The sequence below is a fragment of the Salmo salar genome, chromosome 01 (genome assembly GCF_965601325.2).
Source record: "Salmo salar chromosome 01, fSalSal1, whole genome shotgun sequence".
NCBI classification, from domain to species: Eukaryota; Metazoa; Chordata; class Actinopteri; order Salmoniformes; family Salmonidae; genus Salmo; species Salmo salar.
Window position 1 is genome coordinate 55,600,790 of NC_138291.1, and position 22,077 is coordinate 55,622,866.

A 22,077-nucleotide genomic window follows, 5' to 3' on the forward strand; every position below is an offset into this window, starting at 1 on the left:
ACCAATAGGGCCTGACCTATAGCATGATAACATCAATAAACTGGTTATATCAAACTATGAATACTGTAACACATGTGACAGCAAAATGGATGCAGAGGACGTGACAAATAAACTCGAAATGGGGGAAGGTTTATTGGTTGCTCATGAGGTAAAGGGGAAGTCAGATGTGTGGAATAAATTTGAGTAGTTGTGGAAAATAGGTATGGAGCAAGCGCTGTGTGTATATTAGGCCTATGTGTGCCAAACAGGTGCTGTTAAATTACAATAAAACAATTCTGACAGTTTGGAATGATGTAAACTACACAAAATAAATTATAAGTGTACCAGAGAGTCTGTAGAAGGAGATCAAAGAAAAAGGAGGGTTATTATTATTAATATAATTTTTTCTGACAATTTGGAACACTGTAAACAACACTAAATAAATAATATCAGAGATGTTGGTCTAACAAAAAGTGTAAAGCCTTTATTACAGCATAGCAAAGATTAAAAACAGCCAAATTTGTGAAATCGTTGCGTGAGGCTTGGTGCTCACGGAATCAGTAGCCTATCAACCAAACACTCAAACAGACAACAGAAGCAAGATCTGTCTTATTTCCATTTGTTCTTAGAGAGGTTGACTCTTAAAAAAAAAAGTGCCCCATGTGACGATACACAAAACGTTTTAAGTTTCACCTCAGTTGTCAGACAGCCACAGGAGTTAAAATCATTGTTCTCTGAGTTCACCAGTTATATTTGCTGCCTTCGATGACTATGGCTGTGTAGCTGCCCGTTTGTCTCTTTGCTATTTGCTAAGTGGTGTTATTTGCTCCTTTGAGGCAGAGTTATGGGGAGGGCAAGTCATCATCAATATCATCCGAGGTTGTCCTTTACAGGCCACCATACACAAGCTCCGCTCTGAGGGGGTACAGCTCAACACCCCAGCCGCCCCTCCAGAGGAGAGAGGACTCCGCCTCTCTGAGGACAATCCACAGTGGGCTGTCTACAGGTGAGGACACATCATCAAATCAAATGTATTTATAAAGCCCTTACATCAGCTGATGTCACAAAGTGCTGTACAGAAACCCAGCCTAAAACCCCAAACAGCAAGCAATGCAGGTGTAGAAGCACTGTGGCTAGGAAAAACTCCCTAGAAAGGCCAGAACCTAGGAAGAAACCTAGAGAGGAACCCGGCTATGAGGGGTGGCCAGTCCTCTTCTGGCTGTGCCGGGTGGAGATTTGCACACACTCATGTTTTTTTTTTATTCTGTCCTAAAATGTATTTCCATTCAAAATCCTATTTTTCTTACCCTAAGCTTAACCTTTCACCCAAACCCTAAACCTAACCACTAAACCCTTACCTTAACCCTAATTCTAACCATAACCCTAATTGTAACTCTAAACCTAATCCCTAAGCTTATAATTGCTTTTGTCCTCATGGGTATGTGGAACATTTTCCGTGTTTTCCTATCCTCGTGGGGACTTTTGGGGATTTTAGGTCCCCACAAGGCTGGAAGAATACACACACCACACACACACACACACACACACACACACACACACACACACACACACACACACACACACACACACACACACACACACACACACACAAAACATGCAGATAAATGGACAAAGCACAGCATATAATTTTACATTAAATTTAAACACTATTATAACTTATTTGTGGTTCTCAATATGACCAGTCAAGTGTGTATATGTAGTTACGGAGCTTGGTTCACCAGTTTGTTACATGTAATATGTAGTGTGTTATACAGTATTGTCACAAGCGTCGTATAGAGGAGACCAAAGCGTGTTGCGTGCTCATAATATATTTTAATGAAAAACTAACACTTATACAAAAGAAACAAAAACGAAATCAAACAGTTCCATCAGGCAAAATACAACTAAACGGAGAACAACTACCCACGAAAACTAAAGGAAAAAAGTCTGCCTAAGTATGGCTTCCAATCAGAGACAACGATAGACAGCTGCCTCCGATTGGAAACCATACCCGGCCAAAACATAGAAATACAAACATAGAATGCCCACCCTCTATCACACCCTGACCTAACTAAACAGAGAAAAAACAGCTCTCTAGTTCAGAGCGTGACAAGTATATTAAAACTGTAGTGTGACTTCCTTTGTTTTCTCATATATTATGCACTGCCGACAACATAACTATTGTTCCCCTCCTTCCCACTCCCAGAGATTGGATCCAGGACTTATCTGCCTACGCCACCTCCAACTTCCTGCGGGCAGCCGAGCTGGGAGCAGAGATTCGCGAGGCCTGGGTGGTGGTCAACGCAGCCGTGTACTTATGGAACTACAACAGCCACCTGGTGGCAGCTGGGGAGCACCGACGCCTCCTGCCCACCTTCCAGAGAGCCGTGGAGCTGCTGAGACAGACCGGACACGCTGGGTAAGTCTAAGAGGAACATCTCACTGGACGGTAACACTTAAACACTACAAATTGTAACATTTTCTTGTTGCTGTCACACACTTAATGCTCATCAGCCTTTTAGTGACATAGTACATATGTGACCCGATTCAGGAACCTAGGCGTATGTCGCAAGTCACGACTTCACAGGAGAGCTGTTTGATCGTAAAATAAAAATAATAATCAAAATGCGTTTTTTGGCAGAAATGCCTTCTCGAACATGTGAACTTTCATCTGCCTTAATATCAAACTTGTATGTAGGGTTGCACAATTTGGGGAATATTCAGAGGTGGAAACTTTCCGTGGGAATTAACGGGAATATATGGAAATGAACGGAAATATATGCAAATTAATATTAATATCATTTAAATGTAGATGTTTTTTGCATTGGATATATTTACCATATCGTATGGAGACAGAAACATAAACCTTTTACCTTATCATAAGTACACATAATTGCAAATGATTAAATCCTTCCAATAGAAATACAAAAAAAAACTATTTAGTTACGAATTGAACTTTAATTAAATTAGTTGACTCTTCACATGGGATGATTTCACTGAACAACAAAAGAAAGGGAATATTGAATTATCCCCAATGATCCATTGCATCTCCCAAAAACGTTTTCAACATATATCTGTAAAATGATAGTCTAGAAACTAAAGCTTTGGTTGTCTTCCTCTCAGGCTTCCATGTCTTCTCCCTGGACCTCCTCAATGTTCACCGCTTGAACATCAGACTCTGAGGCCTCATCTTCACTGTTACTTTCCAACCTTGTTGAGGATGGCTCATTGTCAGGCTCAAAAAGCCTCAAATTTGCCTGGATGGCCACCAATTTCAACCCTTGTATTGGTCAGCTTGTTGTGTGCTTGGTGTGTTTTTCCCAAACAAGGACCAGTTGCGCTCTGAGGCAGCTGATGTTGGTGGGATTTGGAGGATGATGGAGGCAACAGGGGAAAGAGCCTCAGATCCACAAAGTCCCTTCCACCAGGTGGCTGATGAGATATGTTGGCACCATAGGCCTTGTTGATCTCTGCACCAAACAGGATGCTCTTGCCAGCATACTTGGGGTCCAACATGTATGGGCGTGTATGGGCTTCAGGCAGGAGTCTTCACGCTTTTTAATTTATTTCAGAACTGAAGTTTCCTCTGCTTGGAGCAACAGTGAAGTGGGCAGGGCAGTACGGATTTCTTCTCATACATCTGCAAGCGGAGTCTGAACATCAGACAGTGTGGTATTGTCTCCCTCAATCCATGCAATGCCTACTGCTATAGGTTTCAGGAGTTTCAAGCTGCTTACCACTCTCTCCCAAAATGCATTATCCAGGAGGATCCTCTTGATGGGGCTGTCCATATCGGCAGACTGTGGTATGGCCATTTCTTGGAGAGACTCCTTCCCCTCCAGGAGACTGTCAAACATGATGACAACACCACCCCAACGGGTGTTGCTGGGCAGCTTCAATGTGGTGCTCTTATTCTTCTCACTGCTTGGTGAGGTAGATTGCTGCTATAACTTGATGACCCTTCACATACCTAACCATTTCCTTGGCTCTCTTGTAGAGTGTATCCATTGTTTTCAGTGCCATGATATCCTTGAGGAGCAGATTCAATGCATGAGCAGCACAGCCAATGGGTGTGATGTGAGGGTAGGACTCCTCCACTTTAGACCAAGCAGCCTTCATGTTCGCAGCATTGTCTGTCACCAGTGCAAATACCTTCTGTGGTCCAAGGTCATTGATGCCTGCCTTCAGCTCAACTGCAATGTAGAGACTGGTGTGTCTGTTGTCCCATGTGTCTGTGCTCTTATAGAATACTGGTTGAGGGGTGGAGATGATATCGTTAATTATTCCTTGCCCACGAACATTCGACCATACATCAGAGATGATTGCAATACAGTCTGCTTTCTCTATGATTTGCTTGACCTTCACTTGAACTCTGTTGAACTCTGCATCCAGCAAATTAGTAGATAAAGCATGTCTGGTTGGAGGGGTGTATGCTGGGCGAAGAACATTTTGAAATCTTATCCAATACACATTGCCTGTGAACATCAGAGGTGAACCAGTTGCATACACTGCTCGGGCAAGACATTCATCAGCATTTATCTCACTATGTTCCTCTATTTGGGTCAAAAGAAGCTGTTGCTATCGATAGGGTGTCTGGTTCATCATTTTCACCTTGAATAGAAATAGAGGAACTTTTGTCAGAGGTTGCTTGTTGTGAGCACTGAGGGAACTTTATGCACTTGGCCAGATGATTCTGCATCTTTGTTGCATTCTTCACATATATGATTTGGCACAGTATTTGTAAATGTACACAGCTTTTCCTTCTACATTAGCTGCAGTGAAATGTCTCCACACATCAGATTGTATGTACAGAGTATGACGCTCTTCTGTGCTTCCAGGGAGCCGGTGTTGTTGGTTATGCTGTGTGATGCGGTGTCCCAGGGGCTGATCCAGCCCTGGTCTGTGTCGGCTGCTGGGCCGGGAACTGGCCAGGGAAGGGAGGACAGCGGAGGCAGGGGGGAGCTGAGGAAGAAAGGAGCCGGGAAGGGAGCCGAGAGGACAGGCAGCATCCACAGCCTCCCCCTCGACCATGCGGCCCTCCAGGACATACGGAAGGCTCTGGAGGTGTGTGTGTGTGTGTGTGTGTGTGGGTCAAGTAGTGAGCTAGCCAGGAGACGGGGCCATGGGAGATTTTAAAGGTGACTTGCTAATTGGGTTTGGCAGAGAGTCAGGTTCTATTATCCTTCAATGTGCTGTCAAGGGTACTCCCTCCCCTGAAGTGGTCTTAATTTGGGCTCTGCAAAAACAAACACCCTCTCTCCCACTCTGAGCTTATTGGGATAGGCAGAGGGCAGAGGTGGACCTGCATAGAGACCTGGACTGTATTACTGCAGGGCAGTTTGAGGGATCAGAGAGCTGTGCCTGTGTATTCCTCAAGGGCAGCCTCTGGTCTTCAGGTTTCCCAAGTTTCTCTGAATAAGTGATCTCTAAATAAGTTCCTTGAAGCCTGTTGAAACTCTTTCTGTCTTACATCTTAGTATCTGCAGTATCTTTCTCCTATCATTTTTTTTTTTAAAGGGGGGGGGCAAAAAAAATGAAAGAATCAAGGCACTTTGATACATTATGCTTTTCCTGAAATACTCTAAATACAACTAGGGCTCTATTTTAACAAATCAATATTTCTACAACTAGGGCTCTATTTTAACAAATCAATATTTCTATGGTATGCTATGGTAAATCTTAGTGCAGCCGTTGTTGAGTTGTGGTTGTTTTTAAATATTTATTTTATTTTCACAGCGGGAATCATGGGCGCAATAGCTGGCGGTGGCGAGGAAAGGCTGGGTTTTGATGAATAAATAAGTTGCAGGTGTGGCGAGGGCTTGACCACTCACTGGCTAATAAATGTTCTCCATAGCTTAATACTGCATGCTGTTGTCTCAAGTTGTTTAGGCTATTGACAGTCTTTGCGTTATCATCAGCTCCAATTCGTCTGGAGGGAATGGAATATTCTCGTCCTAGTCCTTTGTGGATTGATACTGTTTATTAAATAGTGTACAGCAACAAATAATAGCAGTAACAGTAAAATACATTGTTTTGCTTAATGTTTGGCATATTTGCGGTCTACATTGTTCTATTTGGCTTCAACATGTAGGCCTAAATGTCTTTACGTATCACATTTTCACTTCTCCAGAAAGAAAATAACATTAGCTCCTATAAATTGTGAATTTAGCAAAAGCATGAGGGCAAAAACCTCAAATATTTCAAGGCATTCTCACGAGTAGAATATTTTAGAACCTTTCATTGATAGACTGCTTGGCTAATGTATGGCCAGAATAAACAAAAAAGATACAAAGACACATTGCTGTTGAACCAGACTTATAGTAGGGTAGCCTACTGCGGGCTTGGTTTTTAATAAAATAAAATAGAAAACAAGGAATTGGACAGGAAAATAACTTAAATATTTCTAAATATGAGGGTCACCGGCATCATCGAATCTCTCGGACCATATGGACACATACATTATTATTATTTTTCATTAAGCAAGGAAGCTGATGTTAGACAGGTAAATTGCCGAACTTGGTTGCAGGTTATGGCAAATGCCAGAGCGACAGTTTTTACAAGCCTAAATTGCCAAATACCGTGCATTTGACAATAGCGCCGCCTTAGAGGCAGCCAAAATTAGAGCCCCTAGTCTGTGTGAAACCCAAGTGACTCATTCTGACATTCATCCATCTTTTACAGAGATTGATCTGCTTTGTTTTAAATATTTCATGTGAATGAAGTGCATTTGTTCCCAATTGAATCCCATTTCCTCCATCTATTCTGCTTTTCTCCAAAGGGTCTGCTATATCATCAGCACATACTCTGGATAGAAGTAACTTTATCAGTGAATTATTAACTTAGTGTTCTCTTTCAGAACTGAAGATAAAAATGGTTCTCCATTTTCAACATATAGGCCTATATATCAGATAAGTCTTAGATAGCTGACTTAAACAAACTCAGATTATGCAATGGATTTTCTCTAGATACTGTCATATGTGAAACTCAGAGCTGCAAAGCCCCGGCTATGGAGTCCCAAGGTTATGAGTGTATGTGGATTCGAAAAGAGTATTGTGCAGATTCACATGGTTAAGCTAGTTACTTTGCTAACTGCTATGGTTATGCAAACAGTTTTTAACCCTTTTGCAAAGCAGACAGCCTAGCTGTTAAGAGTGTTGGGCCAGTAACCGAAAGGTCGCTAGTTCGAATCCCCGAGCCGACTAAGTGAAAAATCTGTCTGTGTCCTTCAGCAAGGCACGTAATCCTAATTGCTGCTCTAAGTCGCTCTGGATAAGAGCGTCTGCTAAATGACTAAAATGTAAATGTAACCCTTATGCTGTTATGGTTACTATGCTAACTTTTATTTCCCCCACTTTATGGGCTTTTAGCTGTGTGACTATGCACTGCACCTGTCTAATGGCAATGTGCCGGGAGAGAGCGTCCCTATCGCAGCGAGGAAGCAGGTAATTTCTACGTGGGTGTGGACCAAGAGGCTCCTCCAGCAGCAGATTGGACAGAAGCTGGACATTGATGATGAGGTACAGTAACATAACAGTTGTCACGTCCTGACCAGCAGAGAGAGCAATTGTATTAGTTTTGGTCAGGACGTGGCAGGGGTTTTTGTGTTATGTGTAGATTGGTTGTTGGACTCTCAATTGGAGGCAGGTGGTTCTAGTTGCCACTGATTGGGAGTCCTATAAACAGGTGTGTGTTTTCCTTTGGGGTTGTGGGTAGTTGTTTTTGCACTGTGTTTTGTGTGCCTGCAAAACTGTTCCTGTCGTGTTTATTGTTTTTTTTCTTCCTGTGGATGCTTTACTTGTGTTTATTAAAAATATGAGTATCCACATTCCCGCTGCGCCTTGGTCCATTCCTGACGACAGACCTTACAACAGTCCAAGTCTCCCTTGAGAAATATGTTTTCTGACCTCAATGGGACTTCCTGGTTAAATAAAGGTTAGATAAAATCAAATAAAAACATGCTCACCCATTCAAGTTAGTCAGTATGATGAGCTGTTCATGAATCTGCCTGGCTGTCAGCCCAGCACCTCAAGCTCAACCTCGACAAGACGGAGCTGCTCTTCCTCCTGTGGAAGGCCTGCCCGTTCCAAGACCTCCATCCCGGTTGACAACTCCACAGTGTCTCCCTCCCAGAGTGCAAATAACCTTGGCTTGACCCTGGGCAACCCTGTCGTTCTCCACAAACATCAAAGCAATGACTCTTCTGCAGGTTCATGCTCTACAACATCCAGAGTACAACCCTACCTCGCACAGGAAGAGGCACATGTCCTAATCCAGGCACTTGTCATCTCCCTTCTGGACTACTGCAACTCTCTGCTGGCTGGGCTCCCCGCTTGTGCCATCAAACCCCTACAACGCCGCAGCCCGCCTGGTGTTCAACATTCCCAAGTTCTCCCATCTCACCCCAGTTCTCCGCACACTCCACTGGCTTCCAGTTGAAGCTCGCATCCGCTTCAAGACCCTGGTGCTTACCTACGGAGCAGCAAGGGGAACTGCCCCTCCCTACCTTCAGGCTATGCTCAAACCCTACACCCCAACCCAAGCATTCCGTTCTGCCACTCCGTTCTGCCACCTCCCGCTCAGCCCAGTCAAAGCTTTTCTCTGTCCTGGCACCCCAATGGAGGAACTAGCTTCCCCCTGACTCCCATCCCCTTCACTCAAAAGTCAGTCACAGCAGCTGCCAGACAAGGGGAAAGAGACTTCTTCAAGTATGGGGATTATTTTATTCCAACAGCCATTAGGCTGTATAATAGATAGTTTGTTGTTCCATCGAGTATACAGCATATTGCGTTTTCACTTTAAATGTGTAGCTATAGCACTTTGAATGAATTCTATGGTGTAGTTTCTGTTTCATGTTTTATGTACTGTCTTTTTAAGCACATGACCAAATGAATTTCCCCTGATCAATAAAGTTGATCTGAATCTGAAGGACAGAGTACCTGCCCATCTTTTGAAAATGTCTGAACCCCCCCCCAAAACACAACTAACTAACACCCTTGCCTTTTGTAAACTAAAACTTGCACTTTACTTTTTTCTACTAGCACTGGCTTTGTTAATAGCTACTTTGAGGAAACTATAACTGAGATGTAGTTGTCTCACCTAGCTATCTTAAGATGAATGCACTAACTGTTTGTCGCTCTGGATAAGCGCGTCTGCTAAATGACTAAATTACAAAATGTGGTTATTTCCCCAGACTCTGAGTCAGTGCAGTGTTAATGTGAGAAGAAATATGATTCATCACCCAACCGTCTGTATATAGTAAATCATTGTTTTAACTCAAGTTACAGTCATGGCCAAAAGTTTTGAGAATGACACAAATATTCATTTCAAGTCTGCTGCCTCAGTGTCTTTAGATATTTTTGTCAGATGTTACTATGGAATACTGAAGTATAATTACAAGCATTTCATAAGTGTCAAAGGCTTTTATTGACAATTACATGAAGTTGATGCAGAGTCAATATTTGCAGTGTTGACCCTTCTTTTTCAAGACCTCTGCAATCCGCCCTGGCATGCTGTCAATTAACTTCTGGGCGACATCCTGACTGATGGCAGACCATTCTTGCATAATCAATGCTTGGAGTTTGTCAGAATTTGTGGGTTTATGTTTGTCCACCTGCCTCTTGAGGATTGACCACAAGTTCTCAATGGGATTAAGGTCTGGGGAGTTTCCTGGCCATGGACACAAAATATTGATGTTTTGTTCCCCGAGCCACTTAGTTATCACTTTTGCCTTATGGCAAGGTGCTCCATTACGCTGGAAAGGCATTGTTCGTCACCAAACTGTTCCTGGAAGGTTGGGAGAAGTTGCTCTCGGAGGATGTGTTGGTACCATTCTTTATTCATGGCTGTGTTCTTAGGCAAAATTGTGAGTGAGCCCACTCCGTTGGCTGAGAAGCAACCAAAAACACATGAATTGTGTCAGGATGCTATACTGTTGGCATGACACAGGACTGATGGTAGCGCTCACCTTGTCTTCCCCGGACAAGCTTTTTTCCGGATGCCCCAAACAATCGGAAAGGGGATTCATCAGAGAAAATGACTTTACCCCAGTCCTCAGCAGTCTAATCCCTGTACCTTTTGCAGAATATCAGTCTGTTCCTGATGTTTTTCCTGGAGAGAAGTGGCTTCTTTGCTGCCCTTCTTGACACCAGGCCATCCTCCAAAAGTCTTCGCCTCACTGTGCGTGCAGATGCACTCACACCTGCCTGCTGCCATTCCTGAGCAAGCTCTTTACTGGTGGTGCCCCGATCCCGCAGCTGAATCAACTTTAGGAGACGGTCCTGGCGCTTGCTGGACTTTCTAGGGCGCCCTGAAGCCTTCTTCACAACAATTGAACCGCTCTCCTTGAAGTTCTTGACGATCCGATAAATGGTTGATTTAGGTGCAGTCTTACTGGCAGCAATATCCTTGCCTGTGAAGCCCTTTTTGTGCAAAGCAATGATGACGGCATGTGTTTCCTTGCAGGTAACCATAGTTGACCGAGGAAGAACAATGATTCCAAACTCCACCATCCTTTTGAAGCTTCCAGTCTGTTATTCGAACTCATTCAGCATGACAGAGGGATCTCCAGCGTTGTACTCGTCAACACTCACACATGTATTAACGAGAGAATCACTGACATGATGTCAGCCGGTCCTCTTCATAACATTCTGGAGTATATGCAAATTGCCATCATACAAACTGAGGCAGCAGACTTTGTGAAAATTAATATTTGTGTCATTCTCAAAACTTTTGGCTACGACTGTACAGTATCACAAGGGGATAGTGAGTCATTTATTCATTGCAAATGTCAGTCTCATTGATATACTGTAGATGTATGATTGTGCCTGTCAGAGATAGCGTTGTTAAGACATCTCTATGGTTTTGACTGGTAAGCCACGGTACCATTGTGATGAAATATTCAGTTGTATCTTTATCTCTTTTTGTCTTTCCAGTGTAAGAATGAGGCAGTGTCAGCCATGACACGTGTGTTGGTAGGAGTGGAAATGCTGTTATGCAACAGTCACCCCAGGCAGATAGAGTTCTCTGTCCCTAGTCTCTCTACGGTAGGTCCTGCTTTCTTGGCCAGGCGGCAACAGATGCCTTGAGACCGTACTGGTAATCAGAGCGTTTGTTCATGTCTATGTCTGTGAATTTGGTCAAAAAAATGTTTCCTCAAACAAACATCTTATTTGATATGTTTTGTTTTCATTTCCTAGCCCTATAGGACTGTATGCATTTCCGTCCTGCATTCTTGCATCATTAAACCCCAGTTCTATGGATGCAGAGGACAGAGCACTCATTGCCTCTTTCTCCCTCATCTCCCTCCTCTTCTCCTCCTTCCCTACTATTTTCCTCTCCGCTCTCCTCACCTCTCCTCTCTCCATCCTCTCCTCTAGCTGGTCCGCATGGCGTCAGACTGCAAGTGGAGTGACCCTGTGGTCGAGCTGCAGGTGTGGACACACCTGGCTTGCTTCTCTCACCAGGCCCAGGACCACAACCTGGTCATGACCTGCAGCCACAATGCACTGCAGCTGGAGGCCGCTGCAGCTCAGAGGTTGAAGGTCATGGCCTATGCTCTGTAGGTGTTGGTCACTATGGTGACTTTGATTCCGTCTGTTTTACCAAGGCTGAAATGGTCAGATCTTCCCTGTATGTTTTACCTGATATCTACCCATTTCGGTCAATTTGCCTTTTAAATCAAAATATGGGATGGGATCAAGTGTTTTTTTTACATAGCAAGTTGAGGTGCAAATGACACCTACAGTAATGTCCACAAGAGAACATTACAATATACTCAGGGCCATATATGCAGTAATCATTTTATGTTACAACAATGTGCAATATACTATCATTGAATTACTTCAGTTAATGGTTATCTTCACGGCTTTAAGGTCCCACTCTTTGTAGGATTCTGACAGTCAGTCATTGTAAAAAAAATGGTGACTGTCAGTGTCTACGTTACTGTAGCAGTGACATTTTGTCAAATTCCTGACTGGCTGACTGATTCTCTGAATGGCATATTTGTCAGCTTATTTAATAAAAAAATGTTTGACCTTTTCAAGTTACAGCCGGTCGGCCGTGCAGGAGATGTTGAGCAATGCTGCATGTCTAAGAGGATTGAGCATGGTCCACAAGTCAAATGGACATCCTCACAGTTACAGAGAAGCCTTGCAGATGCTCCAGTCCAGTGTCAGGTTAGTTTCTGTTTTCTGTAATTCCTAAACAATAGACTGCTCATTACTTTGTTCTCTTTTTGTCTCCCCTACATCTACCTTTATTTCACTTTGTTGCTTTGGCTACAGTATCTCTTTCTCTCTCTCGTTCTCGATCTGTCTTTATTTTACTCTCCATTTCAACCATCTTCATATCCATTCGTGCCATAGCAACCAATGCTTTCTCTCTTCTTCAGCTATGCGGAGCGGGCAGGTAACTCTGTCCTGTGTATGGCTACAGCGCGCCACTACTGGAACAACTGCCTGCCCTTGACTGAGACCTCACTGGAGAGACAGCAGCTCCGACAGCCTCTAGAGAAGATCCTGAAAGCCCTGGTCCACACCAGCAAGAAAGACCCAACTGTAAGAACCCCATCTTGAACTAGCCTGGTCGCAGATCTAGTTTTATAGCAAACTCCTGTCGAATTTGTCATGTTTCTCTGGTACAAGCCCCTCTCCACATTGGCTTCTGTACAGTATATGTATCATTGGTGCTGTCACTGTAAAAATACTCCTATTCAATCAAGTGGGGTTTGAAGTGTTCATGTGTATGATTCATTTTCTCTGGTGGTTTAAGCAGGGGGAAGAGAAGGGAGGGGCCTCCCTGACTGTGATGCCCTCTGTGACCTCATCGCTGGAAGCCTCAAGTGAGTCCCCACACAAACTTCAAATGTTCATACCGCACAAACCTTTGACTGCTGTTTCACAGCTAACTACTACTTTTTTTCTATAATCTTGTTTATGACTTTAATTCCATAAGCCTGCTTATTTATTTATTTCCAAAACGGCCTGTCTTGTGCTGTATCATTCTCAAACACCACTAGTAGACATGATAGATGAAGTCCCATTCCCACGCACACCAGTAGGCCATTAGATCTGTGGCATTTACATCCAAGCAGTCACATAGAGTAGTGCTTTTTCCTGAAGTTCTGTTAAGTTCTGTCACCCAACCTATTCACTCTCTACAGAGAACTTCAGGAAAAAACGCTACTCTATGTGACTGCTTGGATGTAAATGCAACAGATCTAATGGCCTACTGGTGTGCGCATCCAAATGATTTTTTATTCTCATTCTCTATTCCTCTCTTTCTGTGTCTGTGCATTTGTGTTTGCATGTGTGTGTGTGTGTGTGTGTGTGTGTGTGTGTGTGTGTGTGTGTGTGTGTGTGTGTGTGTGTGTGTGTGTGTGTGTGTGTGTGTGTGTGTGTGTTTTATCTATACATTTTTGTGTGTGCGCCTCTGTCTGTGTGTGCGTGTGTAGGCATGGGGAGCCCTGAGGATGACCTGACCCTGAGAGCAGCCATGTACAGCCTGCTGTTCCACATCCACGCAGACAGCTCAGATTGGACAGGAGCTCTGACATTGCTGGAGCAGGCTATCAGAGACATGCCCCGCACCAGACACAGGCTGTGAGTGCTGGAGAGAAATGATGCGGGGAATAAGGGAAAATAATGGGGAAGGCCAGGAGGAAAGGGAGAGAGGAGAGAGATGAAATCGGTTAAAGGCCGTGAGTACTACACTGACAATAGGAGTAAACAGGGGATAGAAATGGTGAAAGGAGAGGAGAGGGGGAGCGAGAGAGCGAGAGAGCGAGAGAGGGAAGAGGTTATACAGGACTGCAGACTCCTATCACTGCGTCATCACATTTCTGTGTGCTTATTTGTACGCATGTTAATATGCCTCGATATGAATATGACGCTATAAATAATTATGTGTGTTTTATTTTGGATATGGGTAATTCCATCATTATGGAGGCCTCAGCAAAAAAAGCCTGACCCTAATTGGGTGAATAAGCATAAAATATGTTTGATTTGTCAAATCCTTTGCTTAAACAATTAGTTTTTTTGGGGGGGGGGGGTTTCAGCTTTTGTGAGGGCTTTTCAGAGCGTCAAATCCTTAGTAATGAAAACATTAGGTCTTGATAGTTTAGCCGGAGGAAATTATGCCCTTAATAAAGCATCACACACGTTTTTCAGTGTTTGAAAAGGAAATATGAAACGTAACTTTTTCATGGCAATTATCACAATCATATTTCTGTGGAGTTACCCATGTGTGAGAATGTGATACCCTTTTCACACTACTGAGCCAAGATAAGCTGTACTGTGCTGGCCTGGTTACACATCCACATAGTTACTGGAAATGACAATATGAAAAGAAAATGTCTGGGCCAGCACATTATGGTTTGGGTTGGCACAATGGTGGGAAAAGGGCATGAGAATGTGAAACTGTGCTTGTCTTTCCCCATGACTGTGCCCTAGGCTCCTGTTCAAGCACCGGGTGCTGGTGAAGGCTCGGCTGGGGGAGAGTGTGGTGATAGACATGCAGAAGTTCCGGGATGAAGGGGAGCTCTACTGCTCCCACATGTGGCACCGAGTGGCGCTGTGTTCTGGGGAGATGCTACAGCAGTTGGCCTGCTACCAGAATTCCATTACTTCTTTACTGGTAAGGAAAGGGGATACCTGGTCAGTTGCACAACTGAATACATTCAACCGAAATCTGTCTTCCGCATTTAACCCAACCCCTCTGAATCAGAGGTGCGGAGGGCTGCCTTAACCTCTATGGGCTAGGTGGGACGCTAGCGTGCCACCCGTGGTGCACTCCATCAACAGCAGGTGCATTTCAAGAGCGGCAAATTTGAATCCAAATAAATGTCAAAATTCAAATTTTTCAAACGTACAACTATTTTACACCCTTTGAAAGATAAACATCTCCTTAATCTAACCACGTTTTACGATTTCAAAAAGGTTTTACGGCGAAAGCATAAATTTAGAGTATGTTAGGACAGTACATTTACAAGAGTTGTGTGTAATGTTTTGTCAAGTCAAAGACAGGGTCACCAAAACCATAAAACCAGCTAAAATGATGCACTAACCTTTTACAATCTCCATCAGATGACACTCCTAGGACATTATGTTAGACAATGCATGCATTTTTAGTTCTATCAAGTTCATATTTATATCCAAAAACAGCGTTTTACTATGGCATTGATGTTGAGGAAATCGTTTCCCTCCAATAACCGGCAGTCAAGTCAGCGTCACAAATTAAATAATTAAAATTAGAAAACATTGGTAAAATATTATATTGTCATTTAAAGAATTATAGATTTACATCTCTTGAACGCAATCAACTTGCCAGATTTAAAAATAACCTTACTGGGAAATCACACTTTGCAATAATCTGAGCACTGCGCCCAGAAAAATACGCGTTGCGATACAGACTAGACGTCATGTTGGGGAGATCTAAAATCGAAAATACTATGTAAATAATCCATTACCTTTGATTCTCTTCATCAGATGTCACTTCCAGGTATCACAGGTCCATAACGAATGTAGTTTTGTTCAAAAAAGCTCATCATTTATGTCCAAAAATCTCCGTCTTGTTAGCACATGATCTAAGCCAGCCGGACTTCTCGTCATGAACGAGGGGAAAAAATATATTTACGTTCGTTCAAACATGTCAAACGTTGTATAGCATAAATCATTAGGGCCTTTTTTAACCAGAACATGAATAATATTCAAGGTGGACGAATGCATACTCTTTTATAACGTATTGGAACGAGGGTACCCAACATGAACTCGCGCGCCAGGTGTCTAATGGGACATCATCGTTCCATGGCTCTTGTTCGGTCAGATCTCCCTCCAGAAGACTCAAAACACTTTGTAAAGGCTGGTGACATCTAGTGGAAGCAATAGGAAGTGCCAAAATATTCCTCAGCCCCTGTGTTTTTCAATGGGATAGGTTTAAAGTCAATACAACACATCAGGTATCCACTTCCTGTCAGAAAATGTCTCAGGGTTTTGCCTGCCAAATGAGTTCTGTTATACTCACAGACACCATTCAAACAGTTTTAGAAACTTTAGAGTGTTTTCTATCCATATATAATAAGTATATGCATATTCTAGTTACTGGGTAGGATTAGTAACCAGATTAAATCGGGTACATTTTTTTTATCCAGACGTGCAAATGCTGCCCCCTAGCCCTAACAGGTTAAACTACGTCCACGTCATCGGCGTGGGCATAGAGCATTTGTGTTTACTGAATCCACCAGATCATGTAGTAGGGATGACCAGGCATGTTCTCTTGATAAGTGCGTGAATTGGACAATTTTCCTGTCCTGCTAAGTATTCAAAATGTAATGAGTACTTTTGGGTGTCAGGGAAACTGTATGGAGTAAAAAGTACATTATTTTCTTTAGGAATGTGGTGGAGTAAATGTTGTCAAAAATATAAATTAGTAAAGTAAGTGCAGATACCAAAACAAATGACTTAAGTAGTAATTTAAAGTATTTTTACTTCTGTACTTTATACCACTGCACATGCACAAACATATACACACGAAAGACACATTCATGAGCAAACACACACACACACACCTACACCACACACATACACATTCACTTTTGCATGTTTCACTTTTGATTACTTTACATACACACAGTTCTTCAGTGTGCTCTTCGAAGTGTGAAATATTGCCGCAGTTCCTTGCCAGGTCTGAATCCAAGTGGCCCTATTGAGCTAAGGGACTCTAGTAGCATCTAGTGGAAGCTTAGTGCTATTGCAGCCAGGCTCTGTGCATTGCTTACGCTGTAGCTTTGTATGGGTGAACCTTATGGGTTTGTTGTGTTTGTGTAGAGTGTGAAGAGTCAGTGGCAGAAGGCGGATTTCCTGTTGGAGTTTGGAGAGTGGCTGTACTGTCAGAACTTTCCCCTTGCTGATGCCCAGCACCAGATACAGTGGGCTATCGACATCCTCCTGCACATGATCACTGACCAGGAAGAGAGCAATGGTATGTTTTTGCTATGTGTTTGTGTGATTGCTATGTAAAGGTCTGTTTAGTTACTGAAGAATCGTAAACAATGTCCTTTTTTTCTTTTCATTTTAATTAATAGAGAAGACCTGTTCCAAGGGAAGCAAACTGAATGAACTGGAGAGGAGAGAAAATTCCCAAGGAGGTACTGATTTCTCTTGGGATGAGTCTACACATTTATGTTGAATGCTGTGCGTGCGTGCTTGTACATGGACACCAGACTTGTGTTCAAATACTATTTCAGATGTTTTCAAATATTTTAGCAGGGGTTGCTTGAGCTTGCCTGGACCCAAAATAATATTTTCAAAACTGCAACCCTGCCACTAGCACTACAGACAGACCAGAGCGAATGGGAAAGTATTTTAAAGATTTAAAATGTGTTTGAACCCAGGTGGACAGTATGTGGGGAAATCCGACCCGAGTTAAGCACGCGTAACTGGAACGAAATTCCCTTTTTATGCAGTTTACTCTCTATGCGTATTCTGACCTTGAACTTTAAGCATGAGAATAGAATCCTATTCACCATTTGAGATCTAAGAGGTGTGTCTACAGATACGCCTCATTCTGACTTAATTCCCTCATAATTCCACCACCTTTACTCACAATGAAATTATGATTAAGGTCGAGCAACCTGTCGGTCCCAAGTGGAACAACATCCACTTAATTTTTGGGAAATAACACCATTCTCCCTGCACTGTAATTTACAAATTGATAAGGGCTAGGGAAATGGATTAAGCCGTTTGGATAAGGGGATTGTAAATATAAATCACAATCGTTTTAGATCTTAGGATCGCTGTAGACATGTGAAACCAGTCATATGGCAGCAAACTGAAGCATATCAACATGTCACCTTTTATCACCACAGTGAAGTTTATGAAATGCTGGCCTTATAACATGTAAGAATGACATTTGGAGATCAAAGCTATAGGCTTCTGTAGCCATGAGCAAATGACAGGCCTATAGCGCCAAACCTACCAAGTTGATTTATGATTTCTAAAATGTTTCAATTATTCCCAGACTTTTCACTGTATCTAACAACAAAAAATGGTGTTAAATATTAGCTACTATTGGTAGCCACCGTCAATTATCCCTACATTCATGTATTACTGTCACTTTTGTTATTTTTTTAATTTATTTTTTGCTGGATTCCATTATATCGTTAGTTTACCTTTATTTCCTCTGTCACGTTCGTGTGGTTGTTCCTTAGGGTTGCTAGCAATAGTGGGTCATATTAGGCTAACTTATTACAAGCTGTGCAATAATAGGGGTCGTGTAGCCTATTTGTGTCATTATGGAACGCAGACCATACGTAGCAGTTTAAACCTGGAGCATAGCGCATGGTTCACGACGACCGTTGTCATCACAGATCCATGATGAGTGAGTATTATTAGGGTAGATTCATACGACTACTGTTCACTCACCTATTGTACACTCACCTTCCAATATTTCAACTATTGAACAATTGAATATGGCAACTTCAGGATGAATCAAACCACTGTATTTTTGATTCGCCAAAATATTTAGTGTGTAAAAGCTCTCAAAATATATATTTTTTAATCATTCATGAATACCTTCTAACCCTAAATAATATTCAAGATCAGAATATTTTTAAATCTACCAATTGATGCTGAAAAGGAGACAAATATGTGTGTATTTAGTCCTACATGGCTTTCTTGAATTGATCCCTAATATTCTGAATCGTTCTCTCCATATATTCTAGTGAGTCTGTCGATAAAAGTCTAACTAAAGGTACCCAAATTAATTTGGGATTGCTTCAGATAAGTGTACTGAAAACTCTATTGAATGAAAACTCCACCAGAAAATCTGTTAGCAAGTGGAGGGTTTTCAGCAGTTGAATTACTTTTATTCAGCACGTGCAAGGGAACCATGCCTGCAAAGCCCTTTACGCATCTGCATAAGGTAAGTCTGAATACCAACTACTGACTAGTGCGTAGGAAAGGTGTGTGTAAGAAGGCGTACATTTCTTAAGTCTGAAACGGGCCCTATGTGTTTTTCCTCCTCCCTTACAGATGAGTCAGGAGAAGGGACAGGGCTGATACCAGTGAAGGTTCAGTCCCACATCGGGGTGCAGGGGGCCCTGTCTGGGCCCTGTCTCTCTGACCTCAGGGAGGTGAGGTGTCTGGACAGCCTGGTCAGAGCATACACTCTGCTGGCTGCCATGGGGGACAGGGCATCCCCCCAGCACCAACAGAACCTACTCAGGGCCTATAGCCTAGTGCTGCAGATCTGGCAGGTAGGGACTCCTTTAAAACTACCACACCTAAGTTGTGTTCATGAGGGCACACCGTAGCAAAACATTTTGTAATGGACAATAGGTTCAGATAGTACCTTTACGTTTCATGTTTACTGAACACGAGCCAGTAATTTCACTATGTTTTATACCAGCAGATGCATACAGTATAAGCCACAAAACGGTTTCTCTGTTTAAAAGAAATGTGATTTACGGGTAACAAAAAGACGAGTGATAGCAGTGTACTCCCATTGCAGGTGTCCATGGCAACTGCACGTGAGGTAATCGGGGAGATGAAGAATCCTCTAATCCCACCGTCCCGGCCATGTCCCTCTGCAACAGCCAAAAAAGACAAAGATAAGGAGAAGGACAAAGGCAAAAAATCTAAAGAGGTAGACCTGAACACCCAGGCCTGACCACCTTCAGAGAAGTCATTGTATAGCATTGCAAATGACAAGTATTGAATGATACGATATTGTCACGACCGTCGTTTAAATAACTGGACCAAGGCGCAGCGTGAGTAGATTCCACATTTTTTATTTAAACTTTTAAAAAAACGACGCCGATATAACGATCACGCAAACCGTAGCACACAAAGGCACTCACACAAAACAATATCCCACATTGCAGGTGGGAAAAATAACACACTAAGTATGATCCCCAATTAGAGGTAACGATTCTCAGCTGCCTCTAATTGGGAACCATACACCAACATAGAAATAAACTCACTAGAAATCCCTCTAGTCACGCCCTGACCTAAAACACCATAGAGAACCCCGAGGGCTCTCTGTGGTCAGGACGTGACAGATATGTTATTTTACCATTGTACATTCTTGCCAATGTACAGTTCAATTGTACACTTTTGCCAGCTGAAAGCAATTAGGAATGAATATTTGGCCAAGGAATACCAGAGCTCTTCTGTGTTTAAACAGCCACCCCCTACTGAGGAGAAGCCCAAAGCCCGGAGGCCACAGGATGACGTGTTGCCCTCCAGCCCAGAGGAGTGGGCACAGTACGACTGTCCCGAGGATGTCCGCCAGGCCTTCAGATATGACACCAGCCCCCACTGCATCAACAGACACAGCCTCAGCAAACAGGCAGGCACCACTAAGCTCTCTCTGACTGCCTCTGTTATAGAGCCCAATGGGGTCATGTTCATTAGGGCACACCGTGGCAAAACGTTTTGTAACGATAGTTGACAAGTTCAGGTAGTCTCTCCCTGAAGTCTTTCAGTCTGTTTTCGTCCTTTTGGTCCCTGATCAATATAAATTATTGAGTCATTATCGGAACAGGGACTGTTTCAATTGGCCGTGATGGCTTAGAGTCGAAGGCTTGAAAGCCGGAAACATTGACTCGATATTGATCCTTGTCTTGACAAGTCATAATTTGTTTGTTGGAAGAGGATGTCTACTCATTGATTTTGGGAGCAAATCAGAATGTTGGCAGAGACAAAAAAAGCTTATTTTAAATTAAAGACGCGTAGTGATTCATTTATCTTATGACACTCCAGTGTGACAGTATTAGGTGACACAATTATGCTTGGTAATCATACAAATTAACTGAGAACGTGCTCAGATGGTGCAGTCCTACACAGTGTCAAATATATGCTAAACGATGACCAGTCCAACACTTCATGTGATATCAGGCTGTACTGTAGTGTTTTTTTCTTCTCTGTCCTGTTCCACAAGCTGTATCACCACATGATACAGGTGGATAAAGTCTTATTGTCTATGGCTCAAAGTTTGTCCTACACGTTCTACACATCAAATTTAACCACTGTCCTGCACTTGAACTACTTATTAAATTACTAATTACAAACGCAGGATGTTAATGAAACGAAATAGTAATGATTAAGTCATGTGTTTACTTCCTTTTCTCCCTGTGTCTGGGTGGCTGCAGACTCAGAGCTTGTTCTTCCTGGACCTGCTGGTGAAAGAGCTGCAGTCTCTTTCACTCACCCACCTGACTCTTCCCATACTGCACCTGGCAGAGGTCATTGCCCATGACCTGCTGGACAGAAGGAGCCTCTCTGACCTCTACCGTCTCAGGTGAATAACGCCAATTTCGCATCTAGAGTTTATTCTTTCTGTTCGTGCACAGGTGCAAAACTGCTACTTTCACTGCAAATAGTCTATGGGGCATTTTACCAGACAACAAGCTAATACTGGACTAAAAAGCATTTTCAATGGAGATTCTCCATTTATCTTGCTTTTTAGTCCAGGACTAGACTTAATGTGTCCAGGAAATGGTGCATATACACTGAGTATACAAAACATGAAGAACACAGTCTGTCATGCACTTTCCTTGACAGACTGACCAGGTGAATCCAGGCGAAAGCTATGATCCCTTATTGATGTTATTTGTTAAATCCACTTCAATCATTGTAGATGAAGGGGAGGAGACAGGTTAAAGAAGGATTTCTAAGCCTTGAGACAACTGAGACATGGATTGTGTACAGTATGTGTGCCATTCAGAGGGTGAATGGGCAAGACAAAAAAATGTTCAACTCAATATTAGGAAGGTGGTCCTAATGTTTGGTATACTCAGTGAATGTTAGTTAAGGCTACTGCTTTTACTTTTGGCTTGTCAATTTTTGAAAAACAGTGTAGAGCTAAACATTCAATATGAAAGGTTTTCCACATGCGTGGTCCAAATCCTTGCCCATTTCAGAATCATTGATTTATTGTGAAATATTACCTAATAGTTTTCCCATTTATTTCCTCATTCTAACGTTTTAGAATTGTGAGGAGCTGTTCTCAGCTGGATATGGAGACGTCTACAGTGTACCACAAGAAGCTCCTGAGCCTGACTGGTATCCATGAGCAGGAACAAATGGAGTATGTGTGCCTCAC

At 42.7% G+C, this 22,077-nt stretch overlaps 1 protein-coding gene across 3 annotated transcripts in view; it reads left to right on the forward strand.

Moving 5' to 3' along the window:
* The window catches only part of cfap46 (cilia and flagella associated protein 46), a 103,635-nt gene that overhangs the window by 35,718 nt on the left and 45,840 nt on the right, over positions 1-22,077 (forward strand). For 2 of the 3 annotated variants that reach the window (XM_014200142.3, XM_082975211.1), the window contains 18 exons: positions 873-985; positions 2,186-2,398; positions 4,818-5,043; positions 7,347-7,496; positions 10,911-11,021; positions 11,355-11,536; positions 12,021-12,152; positions 12,368-12,533; positions 12,748-12,817; positions 13,430-13,577; positions 14,427-14,610; positions 16,800-16,953; positions 17,057-17,119; positions 19,005-19,228; positions 19,483-19,617; positions 20,158-20,322; positions 21,125-21,273; positions 21,964-22,062. In XM_014200142.3, coding sequence (XP_014055617.3) covers positions 873-985; positions 2,186-2,398; positions 4,818-5,043; positions 7,347-7,496; positions 10,911-11,021; positions 11,355-11,536; positions 12,021-12,152; positions 12,368-12,533; positions 12,748-12,817; positions 13,430-13,577; positions 14,427-14,610; positions 16,800-16,953; positions 17,057-17,119; positions 19,005-19,228; positions 19,483-19,617; positions 20,158-20,322; positions 21,125-21,273; positions 21,964-22,062 — 2,684 coding nt within the window. The remainder of the gene's footprint in view (positions 1-872; positions 986-2,185; positions 2,399-4,817; positions 5,044-7,346; positions 7,497-10,910; positions 11,022-11,354; positions 11,537-12,020; positions 12,153-12,367; positions 12,534-12,747; positions 12,818-13,429; positions 13,578-14,426; positions 14,611-16,799; positions 16,954-17,056; positions 17,120-19,004; positions 19,229-19,482; positions 19,618-20,157; positions 20,323-21,124; positions 21,274-21,963; positions 22,063-22,077) is intronic. The other variant, XM_082975209.1, reaches the window with a different exon arrangement.